Raw genomic sequence first — 22,753 nt, 5'->3', positions numbered from 1 at the left:
CCACTCCCAGGTTGCAGCTGGCAGCCCGGGAGAAGGAAACAGGCTGTGACAGGGAAACATACAAAAAGAACCCAAAGCAGAGCCCAAGCAAACCTGAGGAGAAAGAAATGTGAGACTTTTTCTAGTGAAGACCTGAGGATGCCTACAGCTCACTTGTGACCCACCTACAACCTCCCACCCCTGTCACTCTTGAGGTGGACTTCAGAGAGTCAACCTTAGGGCCCAGCAGGACACAGGAGGGATGAGCATAACAGCTAAGAAAAGGGATAGATACTAGTAAGACTTTACTGTATAACAATTTTAACTATATTAATTAATGAGGGATTTCTGTATTAATTAGATAATATGTGCTATGAGACCTTTAAAACCCTGATTTCTTGGTGCCATATAAATGGTGTTTTCTCTTTTGCCTATGGCAGGATTTGAAGTCTGACACTAGATTGCCTTTATGCAGAGAAATAGATGTTTTTAGGGTGTGATTCATCTCAAGGAATGCATCTAAAATCATTCAGATAAATCATGTAATAGAAGTTCCTCTCTCTCCATCCACCATAAAGCAAATCCGAATCATCCTGTGCCTCCCTGCTCTCAGATAAGTGCCGTCATCTAAGGCTACAAAATCTATACTTTCCTCCTCAGTTATGTTTTTCATGAATTTTGCCACTCTGAGGGACAAAATGCCCTCTGGGCTAGCTTTCCATCTAGTAGCTAGGACATTTGCTAATATATAGAAGATACAGATATTGAGTCCTAGACAGAGAAAAAAATTATCCCGTCTCTCACTGTCTGAACAGTATAATAATTGCTTTGTAGCATAAAAGATGAACAACGGCACTACCATCACCTCCGTGGCACTGCTGTAAAGGAAAATAATGATCCCTGTTTAGTTCTTTGAAAGTGCAATTGTACATGTCAACGCACAGCAGAAATTCTGGCCTTCAGCTTCTAGGTGGACGGATCTGCGTGCGATCCTTAATCAGACAGCTGGCAGCTGAGGAGGGGTCAGAGTCCCAGCCACTGTCCTACCTGGTTTCTATTATCTAGCATTAGATAGGTTCCTCCTTCATACGCAGGTTTTGGATTATTGTTTGAAAATGCTTAATTTCCCAAGTACTGCATAGTTCTTGATCCTATTTTAGGGGGCAGAAAGCCGCAGTATAGGGATTTGGTTGTGATCACTCTAGTGGAGATGGTGCTGAATCAGTAATTCCCTGAATTATTTATAAAAAAACCAAAAGCAGAATAATAATTCTTTAGCAAACTGAATTTTAGATAGCTATTTTTTCATCGGATTTGATTATTTCAAGGCCAGAATATCTGATTATACCTTTTTCAGACTAAATATGAGGTTTAACCCATTAAAGCTATGTTATGTTTTTATTTGTTTCCTTGCTTTTCTAGGCATAATGCAACTGATAGAAAACACCATATTTGCATAATCTTTCCCAGACTTCAGTTGCAAATGTATCTTCTTTTCTTTATTCTTACAAATGTTTTCTCAGCCCCCATCCAAAAATGATGCATCCTTTTAACAACATAGATTTCCTTAGTGTTAAAAGATGACCTAAATTCCAGTATTCTCTGTATCTGTGGTACAACTGAAGTCATATAGTCAAAATCCCATTACAATACACAAGTCCTCTGAGGTTTCTAGCCAGTTGACAGCCTTGTTCACTAGGCTACAGCTAGAAGTCTTGAACATCTCTCTCTGTTTCTCTGTCCCAGTGGATTTTGCATTCACTTCTGCAGAATAGCGTTATTAAGACATCAATATGATCTATAACACTCCTAAAGAAGATAAGAGCTGTAGGTTAAACCCCTTCAGGGGTTTTATAATATATGTCTCTTACTTGGTTATAATGTGTACATGTGAATTGTTGTCATATATTAAATATACCCACTTTCTATATAAGAGAAGAAAATGCAGCTCATTCCTTCAGAGGGCTTAGCACTATGCTCCTTATGGATGGAGAAGGCTGCTTTGTACTTTAAACAGGGGAGCTGGTTTTAAGTCCTTAGAACTTAAAGCTGCGCACAAAGCTCAGTGTGCTGATTAGTTTAATGCTGTTTTAACTCATTTCCTGTACAGTAAGAAGCTGATCCTCATTAGACATTTACAACAACAAAGTTTTAAACATCAGGGCATTTTTGGTTCTGTCCTTAGCAAGTTGGTAAGACTTTTACCTGTGCAGAAGGAAAAGCTTCATAATGAAGCTGATGAAAACATAAGCCATGGAGTTTTCTTATTCTTGAGAATTTAGATTTTAATGCTAACAATTGGTAGTGTTGGGATTTTACTTTCACGTAAAACCCTGAATTTGGATATTTGAAAGACATAAGATGAATTTCTGATGTTTTGGATCAAGTAGCATCAAGTTGTTTAAATGTATTCAGCGACAAAATAATAATTTGGGGGTGGGCTGTAAAAGACACCGGGTAGATCTTTTATATGTCCTTAATTTTGGGGTGGTCTTTTTCTTTTCTGGTTCTTCAGTAATTCTATAACGTTTATTTGTAATATTACATAGAAAGAAATTCACTTGGGGATGTTAAGCATAGGCATTATTTGAAATTTTATTTAACTTAACCAAACTGACTATAAAATTCCCCATCCCGTGAAGAGAAGGAAGCATAGGACCTTTACAAACCAATTAAAGAAGACACAGTGAATGGCAACAACAGTTATAATCAGTGCTTTCAATATTTCTCTAACGCTGGAAAGATCCTCGTAAGTAATACAAGCATTGCATACTGCGATACTATAGATGACACTGTAAATCTCTTATGTGCTGAGCTAACACCAGTTTTCAGGACAAAGCTTTTGTATTCCAGGCACTTTCTGGTTTTCATTAATAATTGTTCCCCCAGATGTGTGCACAGCACATGCTCCTGTTGTTATGAAGTAGACTGCAACTATTCTGTTACTTTCGGCATATTAACAATTGAAAACAATAAATCTTATTTCCTATCGTGTTTCTCTTTAACCAAGTGATTTTCATATGAATGTTTTTGGTGAAAATCATATATATCATGCAAGTATCTATAGCAGGTAGCTATTCTTTGGTTTTATATTTTTTATATCTGAAAATACTTGTTTCAAATTGCTTGCATTTCATGCATAGCATTTCTAATAAATCAGACTAGGATTTCGGAGAGAATTCTAAACAGAGTCCAGTAAATGAAACATCATTGTACTCAAGTTTATAATGAATGTTTTTTATTTGGTGTAAATGTGGAGTTTTTCCATCCTTATCTGTAACTGCTGACAATGTGCTCTAGCTCCCAAATAGTCATCTATTTTCACAGATTTTTTCTCTTTGTTTTCATCTAAACAGAATCCAGTGTTTGTCAAGAATTCCTCAGTGACTGCTACTGTGTGGTATTTAAGCATGAGTCAGTATTTGTAGTTTGATTTTCCTGAGTAATCTTTACTTGGAGGCATTGGGGACAACATTGTTTTTCTTAAATGGTATTTTATATAGGACAGGTAAACACTGAGCTTACCAGAGGTGAATTTCAGATTTCAGTGAGTGTTAACAAGTACCTTTAGATGGAATTGCTTGGCATATTGCCAGATTGGGCAGAAAATTGAATAACAGAACAACAACTAAGAATCCTGCATGGACTTGGCTGTGAAATGACACTACTTCCAGCTCCTATACAAATTGTAATTTTGTAGCTCATACCTTCCTTGAATTCCTGAAATATTTGTCTTGATTGTTTCCATTTTGTGGAGATTGGAGACATCAGAAGCAGGTAAGATGGTGTTTTACATTCACCCTGTTTACAAAGATTTTTTTTTTATTAGAAGATAAATATACAGACTTCTAAAATATTAGTGGTATGCACAAGATGTTGAAAACACTGGGTTTACTGCTACTTAATATAATTTCAGCAATATAAACAATAGTAATCAGAAAATTATGTAAAAGCTTCTAAGGAATAAGTATGAAGTTGAAACAGTGATTCTTCTATAACCTGCTTATTGATAGCCAATTTTTATCTTAGAAGAGGGTAGGCATGTTAAGAAATACATGATCTGAAATTATAGACATCTGGTCCATTCAAAGTCACAACAGTGAGGGGCTCTTCCTAAAGCAGACTACAGCTGTAGTGGCCCTGGGTGCACAGGGACTTACAAAATGAAACAAAAACTCCTTCTGTCTTCTTGGGCAAGACACTTTCCATATAGGCATTATCCAAGTGACTAATATAATATGGTGCTGAAGGATCTTTCAGTAGTGGAAAAAGAAGCCTTTGCAGAATTTTCTTTCCATTCTTTTAGAAAGTTGTCTTGGGATGGGGTGAACTTTCCACCGAGCATTCCTCTCCATTGACTGAACAGGAAGGCAACGCAATATAGAGCTGCTTTCCAGCTTTTGTGTGGATAAATTAGATAGCTTAGCCGTTGACCAAGTGATCCTTTTAATTGACCTTAATTCTGAATCCATTCTGTCCTTCAGAATGTGCTCAAACATAAATAACTGTACATGTCTTTCTTTTTCTCTCTCTGGTATTTGCTGCTCCAGGAACATTTTTGAGCAGAATTTGTTGATAAACTACACCCATATACTAGAACAAAGCAAGAGAATCACTCTGATTAATATGGACATCAGCAAAGAGTATTGCTGTACGTCTGGCAAAAGTGGCTGCAAAGTCTAAACAGAGAAGCAGGTGCTTTTCCAGATTTTAAATTAGTTTTTGTTTTATAATTAAATATGTATGAGGAAAAATAGTGGAGAACTTGAAATGGCATCCTCTTGGTAGAATATTCAGCAGAAATGGATGACGTACATCACAAAAGTATGACTCGACTTCTAATGTGTGAACAGAGACAGTTCACTTGATATAAAGGAGACATTTGCTTACAATAAGAACTGGAATATGTAACAAAGATATTTTTTTTGTTGTACCGACCTAAAAGTAATCTTACTCCCTTCAAAATAAGAATTGAGGTTTCTTTTCATTTTTACCTTAAACAGTATCAAGTGTTGATACTGTTTTTACTCATCTTCTTCCTAATTCTCTCCTAATTCTAAGATGTACTGTTGCACTTAAAGGACTGGGGAGGTGGTAACTAATTCCAGACCAAGTGGAATTAAATTTAAAATTTAGCATGGCATGTTCTATTCTGGCCATCACTTTATGACTGTTCTGAATTAAATCTGAATAAGATATGTGAAGATATCCATCTGAATAATAGTACTAGGCAGATTGTTTTGAGAACTTCAGGTCCCTTTGGAGAGAAAGATCCTTTTAAATACTAGGCCTCTCACTTATCTCCTAAAATCTCCAGAGCTGACTTTGGTTTCCTCTTAGTTGTGGAGGACTCAGCACCATGCCATCAGTGCAAGAAGACCTATTGCTGTTTTGTGTTTGTGAAATGAAATCCAAATCTGCCCCTACTTGCCTCACCTAACTTCAGTGCAAACATACACATAAAGCTGGCAAGGACCTCTACACACTAAGTTGATTCTCTTGCTCTTGCAGATTGCCGGATAGTATAACCGCTTTGCATAAGCTTCCACCTGAGTTCTGATCACAGATAATCCTGCCTTTTCATTTTCAGTTTCAGAAATGCTATTCCTATTCCTCTTTAGACTGAAGCTCCTCTCAGATTTCATTAGTGACTTTGCTCCCATTACATCTCATTCCTGGTTTCTCCTCCCTTCTATCTCTCTTTTACTAGGTAGGGTCCTTTCCTGCCTTTTCCTCAATATTGCTAGTTTATCTGAATCACAATATATTCCTAATTTCTCATATATCTTGGGGGTGTGTGTGTGTATCATCTTCTACCACCATCTCCTTTGCTCCATTGGATCTATTCTAAATTTGATCAATGTTTCCAAGTTTTGTTGTCATCTTCATTTTTGAGATCTATTGGAAAATCTTCATATATAAATACATGCCTTTATAACAGAGTCAAATATTATGTATTTCACGTCATTTCTTCAGAAGCAAAAATTCTTGTTCTTGCCACCTTAATTGTCTGTGTCATCTTGATAGCAGACGTCTTTATCTATCTACTTTTATACTTTTCCTTCACAAATAAAGGTGTATGGGTAACTGTTATTTGTTTTGCAGCCCTGGTTGCTAGCTAGCCAGCATTTTTAAGCCATTTATCTTTCAGCCCTGTCCCCTCAGTTAGGTTTGCAGTTAGCTGTCTCTTTAACTGGATATCATGATCAAAAGTGGGAAACTTTCCACAAATCCTTGTTTATAAACCTCTATCCTAACCACAGTGTGGTTTTTTCAAAGTCCAATCTGAGTTTAAGCCAAAGACACTACAGTCAAGCACAACACAAACATGTATTTCCTCTGAAGCAACAAGAAGTTTCTCATTTTTCATTACCACTGACAAATTCCATACACGTAGTTATTTTGGAAGGTGTCTGCACACTTCAATCTTATCTTCATGATTCATGCAAAATCATTGCTACAGAAAATTTGTGTGGCTTCCTTTTGCACTGTAAGTTCTTCTACACAGGGGAAATTATTCTACAGTGCTTACACTAGAACTCCAAATTTAAAAAATTTTCAGCATAGAAATTCCTTCAAATGTATGTTTTGAAATAAATTACCGAAGCAGCACTATCATTCTGAATCTTCCCCATCTTTTGAGCTGCTAGTTCCCATAGTAAGAGACTACAGAATAAGAATTTTTCATTTATACGTTGCGAGTGACTAGATCACATACAAAACTAGAGGGGAAGCAGCTGGGACTACATGTCATAATACATGTATACATAATTTATGAACTGTCTATTTTAGGTTTTGAGTTTTGGTTTTCTCTAATAGGTTATGTGTCATAAATGATGCCTACTACATTTCCTGATCCTGTTTTTAATCAGAGTTTCATTTGTTTGACCTTCAAACATTCACTGAGTTTTATGTGGTGTAACATTGGTCTGTTGTGTTATTAATGATTCATTCTTTATTTATATTCTTAAATATTCATGGCAGCATAGTACTTGTTCACATTAGCAGACCTCAGACCACTATGACTCAGAAAGTGAAACAGAAAATGGTATGTCATATGCATTTATCTTATGCCTCCTTTATTGGACATCATTAAGGAAGTGAATACTGTGAATGATGAGTGTTTTTAACATTCACTGAGTGGTTCTTTGTTGATGGTTTACATGCATGCAGGTCTTTATTAGAACTCACTAGTTAAGTGGGAATAAAATGCATACCAGCATAAAAGACAGCCTACAGGCTTCTAATACTTGACATAAGGTGAAGGAAGTAGAAATAAGGCTCACCATGCTCTTAATTGAGTGCTTTAGCATTTCTTTCATAAGACAGCCACATATTTGCACTGCAAAGTACATTGGAGTGAAGGAAAGCAGAGAGAGAGAGACAGACTGAACATAGTACTCTATGTAAGATATTAGTTGAAAGAATGACGACTTCACCAGAAGAGGTGAATGAAATATTATTTCAGAGCACCATGGCTTTGCTGTTAGGATGAATACCATCAGCCCCATTTGTAAAAGATATCTTGATAGGGCGCTACTGTGGACACTATCCATGTCTGAAGGTTCAGCTTTAGTAGCGACTGTTTATGGGTTCCGTATGTCCAAGGTAGACAGATTCTACAGCTGAAATACCTGCCCAGTAACAGTAGTGGCACCACTCTGAGAGCTGGCATACATAACCATGACCAAAACAAGGCATACTGAAGGTAGAGACATGCATTTGGCCAATTTAACTGCAACTCATTGGGCAAATATGGACATATGCAAAGTTGCAACTGCAGTAAATACAACATATTTACTTACAGATACTGAACAGATAAAACTTAGATGTCAGTTTAGTGAGGTGTGCATTAAGATGTAAAAGTAATTACTATTACCTATGAGAAACAAGCATAGTTGCTGTGCAAGCCTTACAATGCCATCTTGCCACAGTATTTCATCAGTGACTGAGGAGAGACGGTTTTCAGGATGAGGATAGTTTTAATCTTAGGACTCTACAAGAATTTCTTCAGTAGCCTTCAACAAGAAGCAGCACACTGCTGAGAATACTTGTCAGCAAGTCACCTGAATCTCCCATAGCAGCGTAGTGCTAAGCAAATTTGAATTGAATTGCTAAATGTTGGATCTGTGAAGATCTGGATCTGGAACAAGAACAAATTATTCACAGAGAGTTCCGTTATCCTTCTGCTACAGTAGATACTGTACATGCGCCCTCAAGTAAATGCATAGAATACAAAATATTATTGTAAGTGCCACTTTCAGGCAACACCTATAGTTGGACAGTCCACGCATCTTCTTTATGGTGATTTTTTTGACTGCATTAGAAAAAAACTAAACACCATGAAACAGACTTAAAAATATCCATCCCTTCTACCAGATGATTTTGCCAAATAGAAATATCATTTTGTTCTGGCTTTCACAATGATTTTTTTTTCTAGTCAGAAAATAATCTTGCTTAAGTGATTGATTTGGTATTAGGGAGCAAGGGGGGAAGGATGATTACTGACCTAATTTTTCTTGTGTTACAGACTTAAAACCTTGTGCTTTCAGTGTGCAGTCCTTGCAATGCATTGCAAGATTTTTATTATTGTGCTATTCCCATCTGTATTATTTATTCTGAATAATGGGGAACATAACCGCCTTCTGGAGTAACCTACAATACTGTGAAGGACATTTTAAAGCCATATTATATACACTTCATGCTGTGACCATTGATATTGCTCGTAATATTTGAAAGGGTTGATGAGACGTTAAAATTAGTTCTTTTCTGTTTTTTTCAAAGTCTAGATGTAAGAAAATGAAGATAACAAGTTGGTTTATAAATAGAAGTGAAAAACACTTGTTTTTTTTATGGATGCATCTGCTTCTCTACCAGTGGTGGCTCTAATGCTTTCTAGCCGTGGGGTTATCAACATGCAAGCAGTGGCACTGGGCTTGGTGCTGGTTGTGTGCCAGCTGCCAGCACTTTGTAGAAAGGGCAGCAGAACGGAAAGATTTTAGCAAGGCTTGTGAAGTTTTGCTGAGAGCAGGCCAAATTATCCCCAAGGTAAGAGCTGCTCCTGATTTCTGCTGTAATAATGCTTGATCCTCTCTATGTTCCTTGTGGTACATTTCAATAGGAAAGAAACAACACAGGTTTTAGCTGACACAGAACCACACACAGCTGAGTTTTTCCTGATTTTTAAATATATATATGTTTTTATACCTTCAGTGAAAGAATCTTTTCTACTGACCTGGTGACTGCAGTAAAACTTAACATCTCTCTCCATTATCTGTATGCTGTTGAGCTAGCCCACATATTGAAATCTCTTGTGTGACTGGCAGACAGCAGTCACACAAGTCTCAGTTCATCTCACTAAGCTAATATTGTAATTAATTGATCTAGTCATGCAGTGTATTTGATGTTAAAATCCACACTTAAGCATGAAACAGAATACTGTTTTAGGAACTATTTGTACTTTAATGATAATAATAAAACAATTTTTCTGCCCGAATTACATTCCAATGCCTTATATAATTTAAATAAGTTACTGCTAGAGGACTCTACCCCCCTTTCCCTGAGTTCAAGAAGAGGCCAAGATCTACCATGTTCTCAGTTCTTTGCAGTTAATATATGTATGAAAAGGTATAGGGAAAATATTATTTTTAAATGTATGGTAAATAGCTGATTTATTTAGTGTTTTATGTGTACTTTTAAGAAAAATCAGGCAATAGCTGCTATTCCACTCCAGTATATACAGAAACATATAGCATTCACTGCTCTTGCTGCATGTGTGAACTATTCTTTTCTAGAAAATGAATTATGGGTGTTTATTTGTAGACAGAAAAATACTTTTTAAAAGAAAGAGTGAGTAGAATACCAAATTAAAACAGAAATGCTGGAAACTTTCAGGATTGTCACGTTCCTCTTAATCTGTAGATATTTTAAGTAGTTTTAGTATTAAAACTAAAAGAATAAATACCTGGCAAAAATATACCTGGCAAAGTAGATCATAGCCAGTTTACCAGCACTAGGTGATTCTGGAAAGATGTCGAATCTGACGCGCTGATCTGAGCATCTGTAAATGGCCATCAATTTGGCTGTCAGAATGCAGACACCAATGAAAATTGGAATGGAAATCAACAGAAACTGGGAGCTTCATTTTAGGTGTTACAACTGAGTATCTGTCATCTTAAAATAATTTCAAAGTAATTCAGGAACTCTCTGCATTAGTGAATAAAGGTACAGGTGTTAGAGCTCTCCAAACTATTACGCATGGGGAAAAAAAGGGATGTCTGATTTCCATTTGGTTTGAAATGGACCCATTGAAGTTATAGTTTTGAAAGATTGTTAGAGAAAAATGTTTTACTGGCACATAGCATATGCCAGTGTGAAGCATAGTCCACACTGCTGGGCACAGTCCAGTATTCCAGTCCATCCTTTACATGGGGAACTCTCCAGAACCTCTTTTTTTGGCCCATATGAGTCATAGAACAGGGACAAAAATAGAGCTATTTGCTGGGGTTCAGTGAGTTTTCTTTTAAGCAAAATATTTAGAATAGTTTAAAAGAAACTCTTCTCCTCCTTCCCAAGAGATTTTTAAAAAGTGTGAGGTTTATGTATTTTATACATATTGAAATTTGATATATATTTTTTTATATATATATATCAAAGTATAGGAAATATAAATTATTCCTGTGAATATAATCTACTGTTTTTCTTGAATATAAATAAGTTTTATGCCTATTTTTCCCACAGTATCCAAATGCTGTGAATAATAAACAAATTATTTACATTTTAAAAAAGAGATTTTACTTCCACTTCCCGTAACATAAGTCTATATTAAAGAATGTTGCTACTTCTATGGTTAGAAATCTCCAAATTTCAAGCTTGTTTGTTTCTTGGCTTCTTTAAACCTCCCTTCCTTCTAAAGGTCTATGCTGCTTGTATATATATCTTTTTTGAAAAACAGCTTGAAAAATGTATTGAGTAAGAAAATCTTGTGTGTATAGATATTTTTGTTGATTCCAACTCCATTTAATAACTCTCGAACAGAATCAAGCAGAGAACTGAGAATTAGTAGAAAATGCAGCTAATTGTCCCCTTTATAGAGTGAGCAGGGAGAGTAAGTGCAGGTCTCACTACCAACAGCACTGCAGACTGACTCTTTGAGTATGAAGGAGTTAAGAATGAAAACAGATCAACAGGTGTGAGCAAAGGAAAGATACACAATAATTGCAGGAAAATGGAAGGAGCTTCCTGGATTTTAGGGTCTGAATTTCCACCCCTTTAACACAGCTGAATTCTACCCATGTGTTTGTGCATGTGTGTGTGTATGTTTATGTTTAGGCTAGACCTGTAGACATAGTGAATTACAGCAGCTCTAAACTAGCCATGTTTTCCTTTCAGAAGGATTTTGCAGTCTACTGGAACCTATAGCTCTGTGTGAGCATGACGAACGAACAGTAAAGAGGTTTTATTCATAACTGTTGCTTTTCTTTGCTTGAAAGCTGCTTGTGGGCTGCACTGGCAATGGTTCTGGATGTTAACCATGTTTTATTGTTGTCTAGCACGCCACATTAGAGAACATTTCAACTTTGAGAAAAAAACATAACTATAATTCTCTGCTAGTCATGCAGCACAGGCTTCTTTGACAGCATAAAACATAGGTTCACTGTAACTGTCGGTACATTATGTGGCACCAAAGGTGAGGCATATCACAGTGAAATAGCAGGGCATCTGGAAATAGAAGTAATGGTCGAAGATCATTGCTCTGCTCGCTCTTTAAGGTGTTTCAGCTGGAGAGACTAAAACATATGGAACAACATGAGACTCACCTGAAAACAAACTAAAACCTTTTAAATACTGATTACAAATATGAAGTAGATTATTGTATTTAAGGGAATAAAGAATAAAAGTTATGGATTATTTTGCTGTGGCTGTCCTCCAGGACTCACTGGAATGACTGACCTTATTTTAGAATGCAGAAGAGAGTGATTGACATGACTTATTAAATGTGAAACCTCAAAGAATTGCAGTTTTTGGAGATAAAATGTAGAAGTGTAAGGAAAATGAAAGAGGTACTTTCAGCATAATGAGAGTGAAGAAAAAACACTGCTGTGTGCATAGGCCACCTGAGACAGGAGGCTCTAAAAGAGGTGAAAAAAGAAAGCCTCATATGACTAATATTATCCATTCAGTCTGCTTTTATATTCTGTCAGAGTTCAGAAAACTGGGGAGGCATAAATTCTTTATAGTTAGGACAGCAAGCATGTTTCTACTGTGGTAAGTTACCTGTTTGAGACTGTTTTCTCTCATGGTCTATTCATTCTTGTCTACAAAGAGCCTGACTGTCTCAGTAACCTCCTTGTAGGTACTGAAAGGCTGCTGTTAGGTCCCCCTCAGGCTTTCCTTGAAGGTTTCTCATCTTCAGCACAAACATAATGCTGGACCCTTTCTCCGTCATGGCAGCTGTTTTTCCTCACGTGAAGCTTTTTTTGCATGTGGGAACCTTCAGCACTGGTTGAAATGCAATCCAATCACATTGTTAACACTGGGCATGCCTGTTGGTAGTATGGAGAAGGTACTATGTACCTGGAAAATCTGAATTCCCACTATAGCTACGCACACAATTGTACACTAAAAATATTGAATGAAGGAAGTGCAAACGACAGTTTAGTGTTTGACATGATTTATTGGTATTAAGTGCAAAGGTTAGATACACTGTAGTTTTGACAAAATATTTAACTGTATTTACCAGCAGTTAGTCATTGTTTGAAAACCTTCAGGGTGCAAAATGGTAATATTTTATTAAAGACATAAATTCCAGCAACAAATGGAACTCCCACTAAGCAGCTTTACCACGAAGAAAGACTGGTTGTTAAAATCTCCTTACTTTTTCTTCCAATAGTCAACTTCAGGGACAAAGTAATACTAATAAAGTTTACTTTTGTCCATGTATTTCCCATATTCCTCAAAAAGTAAAGAAATAAGCCCAGAGAGAGTTTCTCAGCAAAGAATCATGTCTAAATTTGCTTTGTGCCATCCTGATTGGATGACTTATTTATTAATTAAAATGAAATTATTAGTTTCAAGGTCATTGAAGAATTGTTGCCAGCACTAATCTCCCCAAGAATACATTCACAATAATATTTGTTAAACTTCAATTTTCTGTAGGTGTCCTTGTGATTTAAAAGGATGGTGTTAGGAATACTCAGAGGAGAATGAAATGGTGGGGAGGACTAACTAAATATAATGATGTTTTAACTGACTTACTGTCTGTAATTCTTTTAGTGCTTGTACTATTCTTCAGTTGTCAGTGGTTGAGGAGCTTGTCCATCCTATACCAGCACATATTGATTTAAATTCATCTTACTTGCAAGAACTTCTCATCATGCTGTTGCTCAGACACATCTCCTCCTCCCTCACTTCTCTTCAGGTTACGGTAACTATCCCCCAGCACACCTAGTCTAAAGTCATCTTCATTAGGTTAACAAGTAAAAACACTCTTGCTCCACCTTGGTTAGATGTGTCAGCAAAACATCCAGGTGTTTTGCTGGATGAGTCAGCTGCTGGTCAGGACTTGAACCGTTGCTGGTGGGACTGGGGGCACCCATGCCTTCCTCCCTCATGCCCAGAGCTCTTGATGCTTCTGGTTACCCTAGCAGCATTGTTAGTGCCCACATGGAAGAGTGGCAAGGGTTAACTGTGTGGGGGCTGGACAAGCCTTGTGGGTCCCTATGCAAAATCATGGATCCTGGCCCTGCCAGGATCTGGAGACATCAGGTCAGACTGGCAGATTGACACCTCCATACCCTGCAGAAGGGACCCTTCAGTAATGGTCTCACTTGCCTTTGCCCCCTACTGCACACACAAGGTGTGGGCTGAGCTGGCTCCTGAAGATCTTGTTTGTCCTCAGCAGTGCCCTGGGCAGTTGCAGGTCGATCAGGAACTGATGGAGGGGGCCGTGGCGCATGGGGCAGCTGTTGGTGTGGCCATTGGTGGGGCAGGACACCGGGCCACTGCTTGAGTGTTTAGGCTGCCTGCCAGCCAGACTCATGGGAGGTGGTAAGCGCAGGTGGCTGCCCGGTGTGGTGGGCCACACACACACCCTGGCTGAGAAAGCCACAACATTATTCATGGTGGAAGCTAAGAGGCTGTCCCAGGACAGCCTAAATCTGGGCCGTGGGCTGCCATTGGAAGTCGGCTGTTGGGCTGGCAGGGTCTGTAGCCAGCCCAGTGAAACAGTCCTTGCTCTGACCTTTTCGTTTCACTTTTCTAAAACTTTTTGTCACTTGGCATCGCCCAGTTTTAAACAAATATAACTTTCTTATGACCACAGTTATACACTGTTGTACAAGATTTGTTCTGTTCTGAGAGCCGTTTGGAAATAAAATTTCCAAATAGCAAATTAATAGTTCATATTTTGCATGAGAGAGTCCTTCCCATAGGTAATGATGCCTTCTCTTTGAATGTTGTAAGGTATTTCTAATTAAAGGAATAGTAAGTGATGTAAAAGATGTGTCAATGAAAGAGGAAAAAGCAATAGCTTGAACAGGAGTGTTTTATCTAAGGTGTAACATAACAAAAAAGAAGAGCAGTAGAAAAAACATTTATTAAGATCTTCTCTGTGCCTGAATCCAAACAAACTGCAGAGTACGCATTAGACAGAAAAATCCAGAGATAGAAACACCATCTTCCACAGGATCATATGCTCATGAGTATATTAAAAGTTTTTATTATCTCTATCTGCCTTTAAAAAAAAGAGTTACAGTTGTCTAGCCCTCAAGAAGTTTTAAATCGAAAGCCTCTATTCTGAAGCTGATGCAACGGAAGCTCATTGGAATGGAGGAAACCCAGTAGGTACTGGCAAGAATTAATGAAGCCTGCCAGTTGGCTGGGCTGCAAACCTGCCTGCCTATAGCCTTACTGTTACACCTAAGTCTCAAACCTTTTAACATTCTGACATTAATGTGAATTCATGTAAACAGAAAAACACGGAGAGCTGTATGTACACAGGGGAACGAGCTATAGCTGAAAGGATTTTATAGGCCAAAGGGTTTTCCTGTTTCTTAGGAAAGCAAGTGTTAGACATTCAGAGTCAAAGATAAAATACAGCTTCATTTTTTTGTTGTTTTTATTTATTTTCTAAAGGTTTTGGTGATGAGCACTCTGCTTTAGGACAAATAGCAATCTAGGAAGGCAGCTCTAGAGGTCAAATGAAAAAGCTGTATGTAAGCGCAGTAGAAGGATTATAAGCAAAGCTTATGTTCTATAAATAAAGAGATTCTGTACTGTTTCAAACAATGTGAGAATCTTTATAGGTAAAACCACAGCAGTGGGTTATGTTAATAGCTATTGTGAGAAGGTATGTAGCCATTTGTGATTTAAGTAGCACATTTTTAGGGGTTTCACAAAAGACCTGGAGTCTGCTAAATATTCTTCAGTACTTTCTCTCATTAACTCTTTCGTATTTATGGACACAAACAATTGCAGCAATTTTACTAACAAGCTGATTTCTTTAAAAAGCTTTCTGGTTAGCAGCATGAGTATATTTCCCATTAGAAGCCAAATTGGCCCCAAATCCATGGAAAAATGGAGTGTGTTGTCTTGCAAGACAACATCATTTGTGGCCATAGGAAGATAAATTTTTTGTCTGCAGTGATCTGTGTACTTACTACAATTATACATTTCTATGTAGAATAGCTAAATGTAGAATAGCTAAAGATAGAAGCGACTAGCTTTTGCTTGTTTGGTCTTTCTTGAAATTTAGTAGATAATCCAGTCTGGGCTCAGTTACCAGAGTTAGACTGTAGTTTCAGGAATTGTGAGTAAACTGTGTTGTTTCCCCACTCACCTTTTTTTTTTTGCCTCACAGATTATACTCTCTTTTAGTAAGGTGTCTAGGGGCTCACATGCCTTGTGTTAGCAAAGCACCAAAGAACTGACCTAATTTTGACCTGTTCTTACATGTCCACTTAATTATGTGCTGAACAATCAAAAAAAAAACCCACAAAACCTCCAAAAACCTGAGAAAGTACCGAAGAAATCAGGACTGCGGCAAAGGGATGCTCCATGCAGCTTTGCTGTCCTTCAGCCAAGCTAATCTCTAAACAGAGTCAAGAAAAAGAGGTGGTTAGATATCAGTATCTCAGGAGTGTGGGGATAAGTAAGTGGTTCCATGGGAGAAGCAAGATCATGTGCAGGGGCGGTTCAGGGCAAATGGAATGAGGGAAAGATTTAGTGTTCAGTGGCGAGCTTAGGAAGGGAAACAAACAAAGGTTAGGGATTGGAGGTAATCCTCTAAAGCTGTGTCTGCCCTATCTTAGAGGAATTGTCCTTTTTGTAAAATGAAAGAAGTTTTCTAAGCAATTTTGGTTTGGTTTGGTTTTTCTAGTTTTCTGAAATTTACACATACAAGGTTATATTTCAAAACACATTTTTTAAAGATTAAATATATTTAAAATTTTAAAGTCATCTTTTTTGCATCATTGGTCATTGATTGGCATTGCTTGAAATTTTTGCTTTGTTTTCCTGTGTGTTGTATGTGTACATGTATTACTGATACTGATTTGTAACTGTTTCTCTTTTCGGCTCTTCCTTAGAATTTGTTAAGAGCTTTGTGTGGGATTTGACCTCAGTGACTCTGATTTTGTAAATAGGTTTCTGAAAAGTCATGAAAGAGTAAAATTCAGCATACTTTTACAGTCATATACGGGAAGGCAGCATTAATAGTTTGTAATTTATCCCGGTATAATTATGTTCAGAATTTAAACATATTTAGTAATGTATTTGCTATTGGAGCTACTGTCAGAAGAGATTAAAATTTTACCTGTGTTGGAAAATAGAAATGTGGTTTGTAACCTTCAAAGATACTTAGAATCACTGTATAGATGATTCAGTGAAACTGGAGCCAAGCAAAATGGAATTATTCAGTTATTATGCGTTGTGCATTGTATCCAGGTTCATATTGTTGCGCTGACTATTTTAACAAGATGGGTGAGTTAGTATTACTTCAAATTTTTATCAGTCTCATGAAGTTGATTAAGCAAATAATTGTATGCAAGGTGATTCTTCAAGTGAGACTAAAGCAGATTTCTGCTTGTGCAAAAATCAAAATACCATAGCTGTCCTAAAAAGAAACAACCAAACTCCTCATGTTGTATGTGTGGAAGAGAGCACGCATTTTTAATTCCTTATGAGCAGATAAATGTACTGATCTGAGGCCCAGTTGAAGTATTGGCAAGTGAAAAACCTAAGTGCATGACTGCATTTTTGCATGCGTGGGTACCTATGTGCGTGTTGATTACTCTTTTCCTGTAAAAACACAATATATGAGAGAGAAAGGATGGAGAGGGAATGAAAAGAAGAAATTAAGGGAGAGAGAAAAGGAGGTGGGGAAGGGAAGGGAAAGAGGGAGAGGGAGAGGCGAGAGGAGAGGCGAGGCGAGGAGAGGAGAGAGGAGAGGCGAGGAGAGGCGAGGTGAGGAGAGGCGAGGAGAGGAGAGGCGAGGAGAGGCGAGGCGAGGAGAGGCGAGGAGAGGAGAGGAGAGGCGAGGAGAGGCGAGGAGAGGAGAGGCGAGGAGAGGCGAGGAGAGGCGAGAGGCGAGGAGAGGCGAGGAGAGGCGAGGAGAGGCGAGGCGAGGAGAGGCGAGGAGAGGCGAGGCGAGGCGAGGCGAGGAGAGGAGAGGCGAGGCGAGGCGAGGCGAGGCGAGGCGAGGAGAGGAGAGGAGAGGAGAGGAGAGGAGAGGAGAGGAGAGGAGAGGAGAGGAGAGGAGAGGAGAGGAGAGGAGAGGAGAGGAGAGGAGAGGAGAGGAGAGGAGAGGAGAGGAGAGGAGAGGAGAGGAGTAAAAAAAGAAAAGCCCCTTTTAAGTGTACTCCTCTGCAATCTGATGGGCTTGCAGCCATGTATTCACATTTTTTCATTGAAATAAGAGTTGCGTTTGCCCTTGCTGGGTATGGCACAGGGTGCTGGAGGCTAAGAGTGGTTTAAATAAATCAAAGAGACAAGCTAGATGTAGTCAGAAGGGGAATTTTTAGCTTTCACCCTAGCAACTTCCCATTGTTTGTTTTAGACAGAAATAGTTGACATATTTGATTAAGATGGCAATTTCATAATTAGGTTGTGGAATGTCTTCCTTACTTTTCATACTATGTTGTTCCTGCAAAGACTTCAAACACATTCATTCTTGCATCAAAAACTATGTGAACGCCTAACTTTGAAAAAACTATTCTTCACTTATGGGGAGCCAAAGCTGCTAGGTATGTTCCAAGTGCTATCATCTTCATAGCCTTTTCTTTCAGGCATTGATCCTAGTTATCCGCTTAATATAATCTAAACCTTTATGTCGAGTTTTATAAATTCTCAGCGTTAATCTTTGACAGAAGAAAACATCAGTTTTCAGATTCCTGTCTGTCTCTGTGACAGATGTAAAAGAGTATCCTATATCTTTGCTACCATTAGCAGAATAAGAGAGCTGTGGGTGAGGAAGAAAAATGTCTTTGTATCCTTATATCTTGCAAAATTCTATTTACAGATTTTAGTTATGCTCGCTATCACGGTGATTCTTACCTGGAATTTCAAGGCTTGCATTTGAACATGCAAAACTTCATCCAGTTGGAATTTAAGACCTATAATCCTCATGGACTCCTCCTGTATATTGAACAAGGCCCAGGACATTTTTTAATGCAGCTTTTCATCAATCATGGTACCTTACAGGTAAGGTGTCAAAATTGCCCACTGAAGGAGAAGTAAGTAAAAATTAGGTTCTATAAAAATTGTAATATTTTTTCTATTACCTACTATAGAAGATAGTAGATAGAGATACGGAGACTTGATATCCTTCAGTATTTTAAGGAAAATAGTTGTCAAACTTGCTAACTGTTAGTCCAAATTCATGACTAATATAACTAATATGTCTTACAAGAGGTGGTGCTTGAGGAAAATTGAATAGTGATTATAATTGGATTGTCTCATATAAAAAGTACATATTAAAAGACAAAAAGAAAGAATGTAGATTTTGTCTTTACAACTGGTATGAGTTAAGGTATTCTATTTTATATACAAAGCCTAAACTTACTGAACCTCCTCACATGCAAATTTATTAAAATTGTTATAAGGGAGGCTGTGGAACTGAGTGAATTGTTGTAGGAAAATTTACTGTTCAAGGGAATAAGTGTGTCTCTGTTATTGTGTGGCTCTGAGTGGAAAAAAACCTTTTACTTGATCTAGCGTGTTAATTCACAGTTCCACAGGATCCCAAAAAACATTTGCTTGGGTTTCGTGAACAAACTAAACAGGAATACATTTGTTTATAAACATTAAGCATTAAAGTGTGCATCCCCATATATCTTTACCTTTGGCAAATTATTCCTTCTTTTCTGAGGAACAGATAAAGCTTGAGAGATGGGCAGATACTAAAGAGGCTATAAAAAAGATAGTAAAAGATAAGTTAATTTTCTCATAATGGATCTTCCATTTATCTGTTAAAAATTTCCAGAAGTTTGACTGTAATTATATTCTTCTGCAAGGACTGTGAAATAACTGTTAGGAAGAACAAATTTGAGTTCTGTTTGCCTTCATGTTTAAAAAGCATGATCATACTAAAAAGATATATAAATTGCAGATGAACAGAAAAAGAAGAAAATAACCTTTTACTTTATTTTGTTATATTTTGTTTTACTGTGTTTTATTATATTGTGACTATCTTTATCCAGAAGAAATGAGATTAGTCAGGGGCAGGAAGTTATCCAAGGTTTAGAAAATGTTGACAGCTTTAAGTCCATCTTACTTGTATTCATGGTAAAGTAATGATGCAGAAAAATATTTTTCTAACATATCATAAGCACCATAAAATATGAAAGTACTTTAATTGACAAAAATCTATTCAGAGATCCCAGTGTGCCATGTTAAAACTAATTGAATTCACTTAATCATTCACAAAGCCGGTCAATTAAATGTCTATTTAAAGCCCAATGAACAAATGGTTCTAAGCTCACAATCAAGCTACAATTACAAGTAGACAAACCATGAAATCAAGTGCTTGTTCACATTAGTATAGGAAATTAAATGGTGTTCCAAAATGCTCAAGCCTACACGCTACATTACGTGTTTGGAAGTGTAAGGAGGCCATAAAATGGTAAGTAAAATTCACCCATGGCCAATGTTAATCTCAGCTGGGCTGCAGATGGTCAACTTCTTTGCAGATCAGGCTCATAATATCTGATTGTACAACACACAAAGATTAAAGCATTTTCATGCAGTCTAGAAAGCATATATGTGTGCTTCTATATTTCTGGTACAAAGGATTTCCTGATCCAGATCTTCAATGAAACATTAGTTTTCCTTGATACATATGACATTCTTGAGGTTTTTATGAAACCATTTATTTTTAAATTCAAGTTTCTAAGCCTCTAACTGTTTAATTATTAGAAATTATGTAATAAAAACATTTTTCCCACACTGTAGTACCAGTTTTTATGTGATGAAGCAGCAGAAGTCAAAAACATCACTACTACTGCTAGAGTGGATGATGGACACTGGTATAAAGTACAAATTAGGTGAGTTTTATATTTTACTGTTATCTGTGTTCATAATTGCTTCAAAGATCATCTAGATTGGATAGTTAGTAAATTCCAATGACATTATATCTCATTAGCTATGACTGATACCTGAAGGTGTGCAGTTAAATCATTTTATGGGAGTGTGGAGTACAACACACCCTTGGAAAGAATGTTTAAAACTACAGGACAGTGGGACAGTGCTCATCACATCACTGAAGTACTCAATGGAAATAAATTTTTTCTCACTGAAAGGAGGTACCATAGCAAAGACAAATATTCAGGCAGGGAGGTACTGTTCAGTAGGTCGAAGCTACTTAGTGCAGGAAACAGTTGAATTTCCGATGAGAGTGTGACTAATAGAAAAATCCTGGAAAATAGATAGGCAGAAGCAGCACTATGACTTCTGTTGCTGTCACTGACTTGCAACTCATAATAGGGTATATTACTCCTGTAAAAGTAACAATACTTGCAACTGAAGGAGTATAAAATGAAAGAAAAATGATGTAGGTAGTAGGTTTTCCATGTTCTTTGTTTCCAGATTATGTTTGTTACCTGTCATGGCAATGTAGTGGGAAAGACAAATGTATGTTTTGAAATAATATAAATACTTGCCATTGTAAGAATCCACAAGAAGGCTGACCAAAGCAATCACATTTGGATATCTTACAGGAAATCAAAGGGGAAAAAGCACCTGGTGTTGTCTGGAAATAGGTATGCAGAAAACCAAAGTGCAGCAAGCCTTGTAATCAAACTCTTAGGTGACTCCATTGTACTGTGAAGCTGAACAAAGTAATTCTGTCCTACCAAATTCTGACCTACCAAAATCAACTGTATTTGATTTTGAGAGGACATCTGTGCTTCAAAAACAAGCAAAAAAAAGGCAGAAAAAGAGAAAGTTAGGTTTTTGTATAGTTGAGACCTCTAAAACAGCTGTCTAAACACAGTTCAGACATCTGTTAGAGGTTACCAGGGTGCACTAATCTTGTTACTAAGTTAAACTGGGAATCTGGATCACTAATAAAAAGTCGATCCTTTTCAAATACTTGTGAAAAAATGTTTCTTTGCACAGGAGCAATGGTGACGTGCATGTATTTTGGGGTTTTTTTTAACCAAGCAAATGTACATAGATGTGTCTAATGACCAAAGTCTGTGCTGTTAGAATCCACAACCTTTTAAGAACTTGGAAGAGAAAGTTTTGGTTTCATTCTATAGTAACATTAGACATGAGTCCTAGTGAGTCTAATTCCTATTAGACAGATTAAAATAGGTACACGTCCTCAAGTCCAGCAAGAAGAAAGAGAACTAGCTGTTAGAAGTTTGTGAAGGGGTACAGAAGGAACAAAAGTCTCTTACTGGAGTAAGCCTTTTATAGCTAGATCTGTCCGAATGTGGCTAAATGAAGCACTACAGCAGGACAGCTACAACTGGACCCTTAGCTTCTATGGGAAGCTGTAGTGGTGATTGTATCCATTGTATTGTGCCTTGCTGCCTCAGATGTGGCAGTGACTAGTCAGTGAGAAGGACCACAGTTTGTTGCTGCATTTCAGCTATCATCGCTGTCATATATTTTTCCAGCATGGTGTACCGGGCTCAAGCACCAGTCCACACAGTAAGACAATGCAAACTAACACAAGGAGCAAAAGCCAGTAATTCACTCCATTTGTGCTTATCACCCAAAAAGGGAATAGCATAAAACCAAACCATACTATTGGAAGCTAAAAGCAGCATAAGCTCCTCTCTGACCAGGAGGGAATAGAATACATCTTTATGACACTTATGAAAGTGGGATAATCTAAAATCTCAAATAACAGATGCAGTTCTGTTTATTTCTCTGCTTTTGACCCTTTCTCAACCTCAAAATAGAGAAAGTAGAAGTAGAATTTTTTTCTACAGAAGAGATATAAAGATGATAAAGGCATTAAGCAGCTTCAGTGTGAACAGTGACTAATCAAGGACTCTGCAAGTCTGTTAAAGACAACTGAGGGAGAATACCAAAGAAGTCTAAAAAAAACCCAAGTGACACAAAGAAAGTGGAAAAGGACTTGAGACATAAAATTTTTAGTCTGTTAGCTAATTTAATCCTTTAGAATTATATTGTTATTCTGTTGTTGTTCATTTTAAGAAAGATTTAAGATCCTGAAGGTAACAAATGTATGAATACCCAAACCCTCGGTACTATAGGAGACTTGAAGAAAAACATCCTTTCCCCTGGTGCCACAGCATTAGAACTG

At 37.4% G+C, this 22,753-nt stretch overlaps 1 protein-coding gene across 1 annotated transcript in view; it reads left to right on the top strand.

Moving 5' to 3' along the window:
* Positions 1-22,753, top strand: part of EYS (eyes shut homolog) — a 944,860-nt gene that overhangs the window by 600,619 nt on the left and 321,488 nt on the right. The window contains exons 32-33 of the mRNA XM_075087034.1: positions 18,497-18,678; positions 20,428-20,519. Of these exons, the coding sequence (XP_074943135.1) occupies positions 18,497-18,678; positions 20,428-20,519 (274 nt within the window). The remainder of the gene's footprint in view (positions 1-18,496; positions 18,679-20,427; positions 20,520-22,753) is intronic.

Source organism: Phalacrocorax aristotelis, chromosome 3 (assembly GCF_949628215.1).
Source record: "Phalacrocorax aristotelis chromosome 3, bGulAri2.1, whole genome shotgun sequence".
In the NCBI taxonomy this organism is placed as follows: Eukaryota; Metazoa; Chordata; class Aves; order Suliformes; family Phalacrocoracidae; genus Phalacrocorax; species Phalacrocorax aristotelis.
The sequence above is the reverse complement of the archived record's forward strand: the minus strand, read 5'-3'. Positions and strand labels throughout refer to the sequence as shown.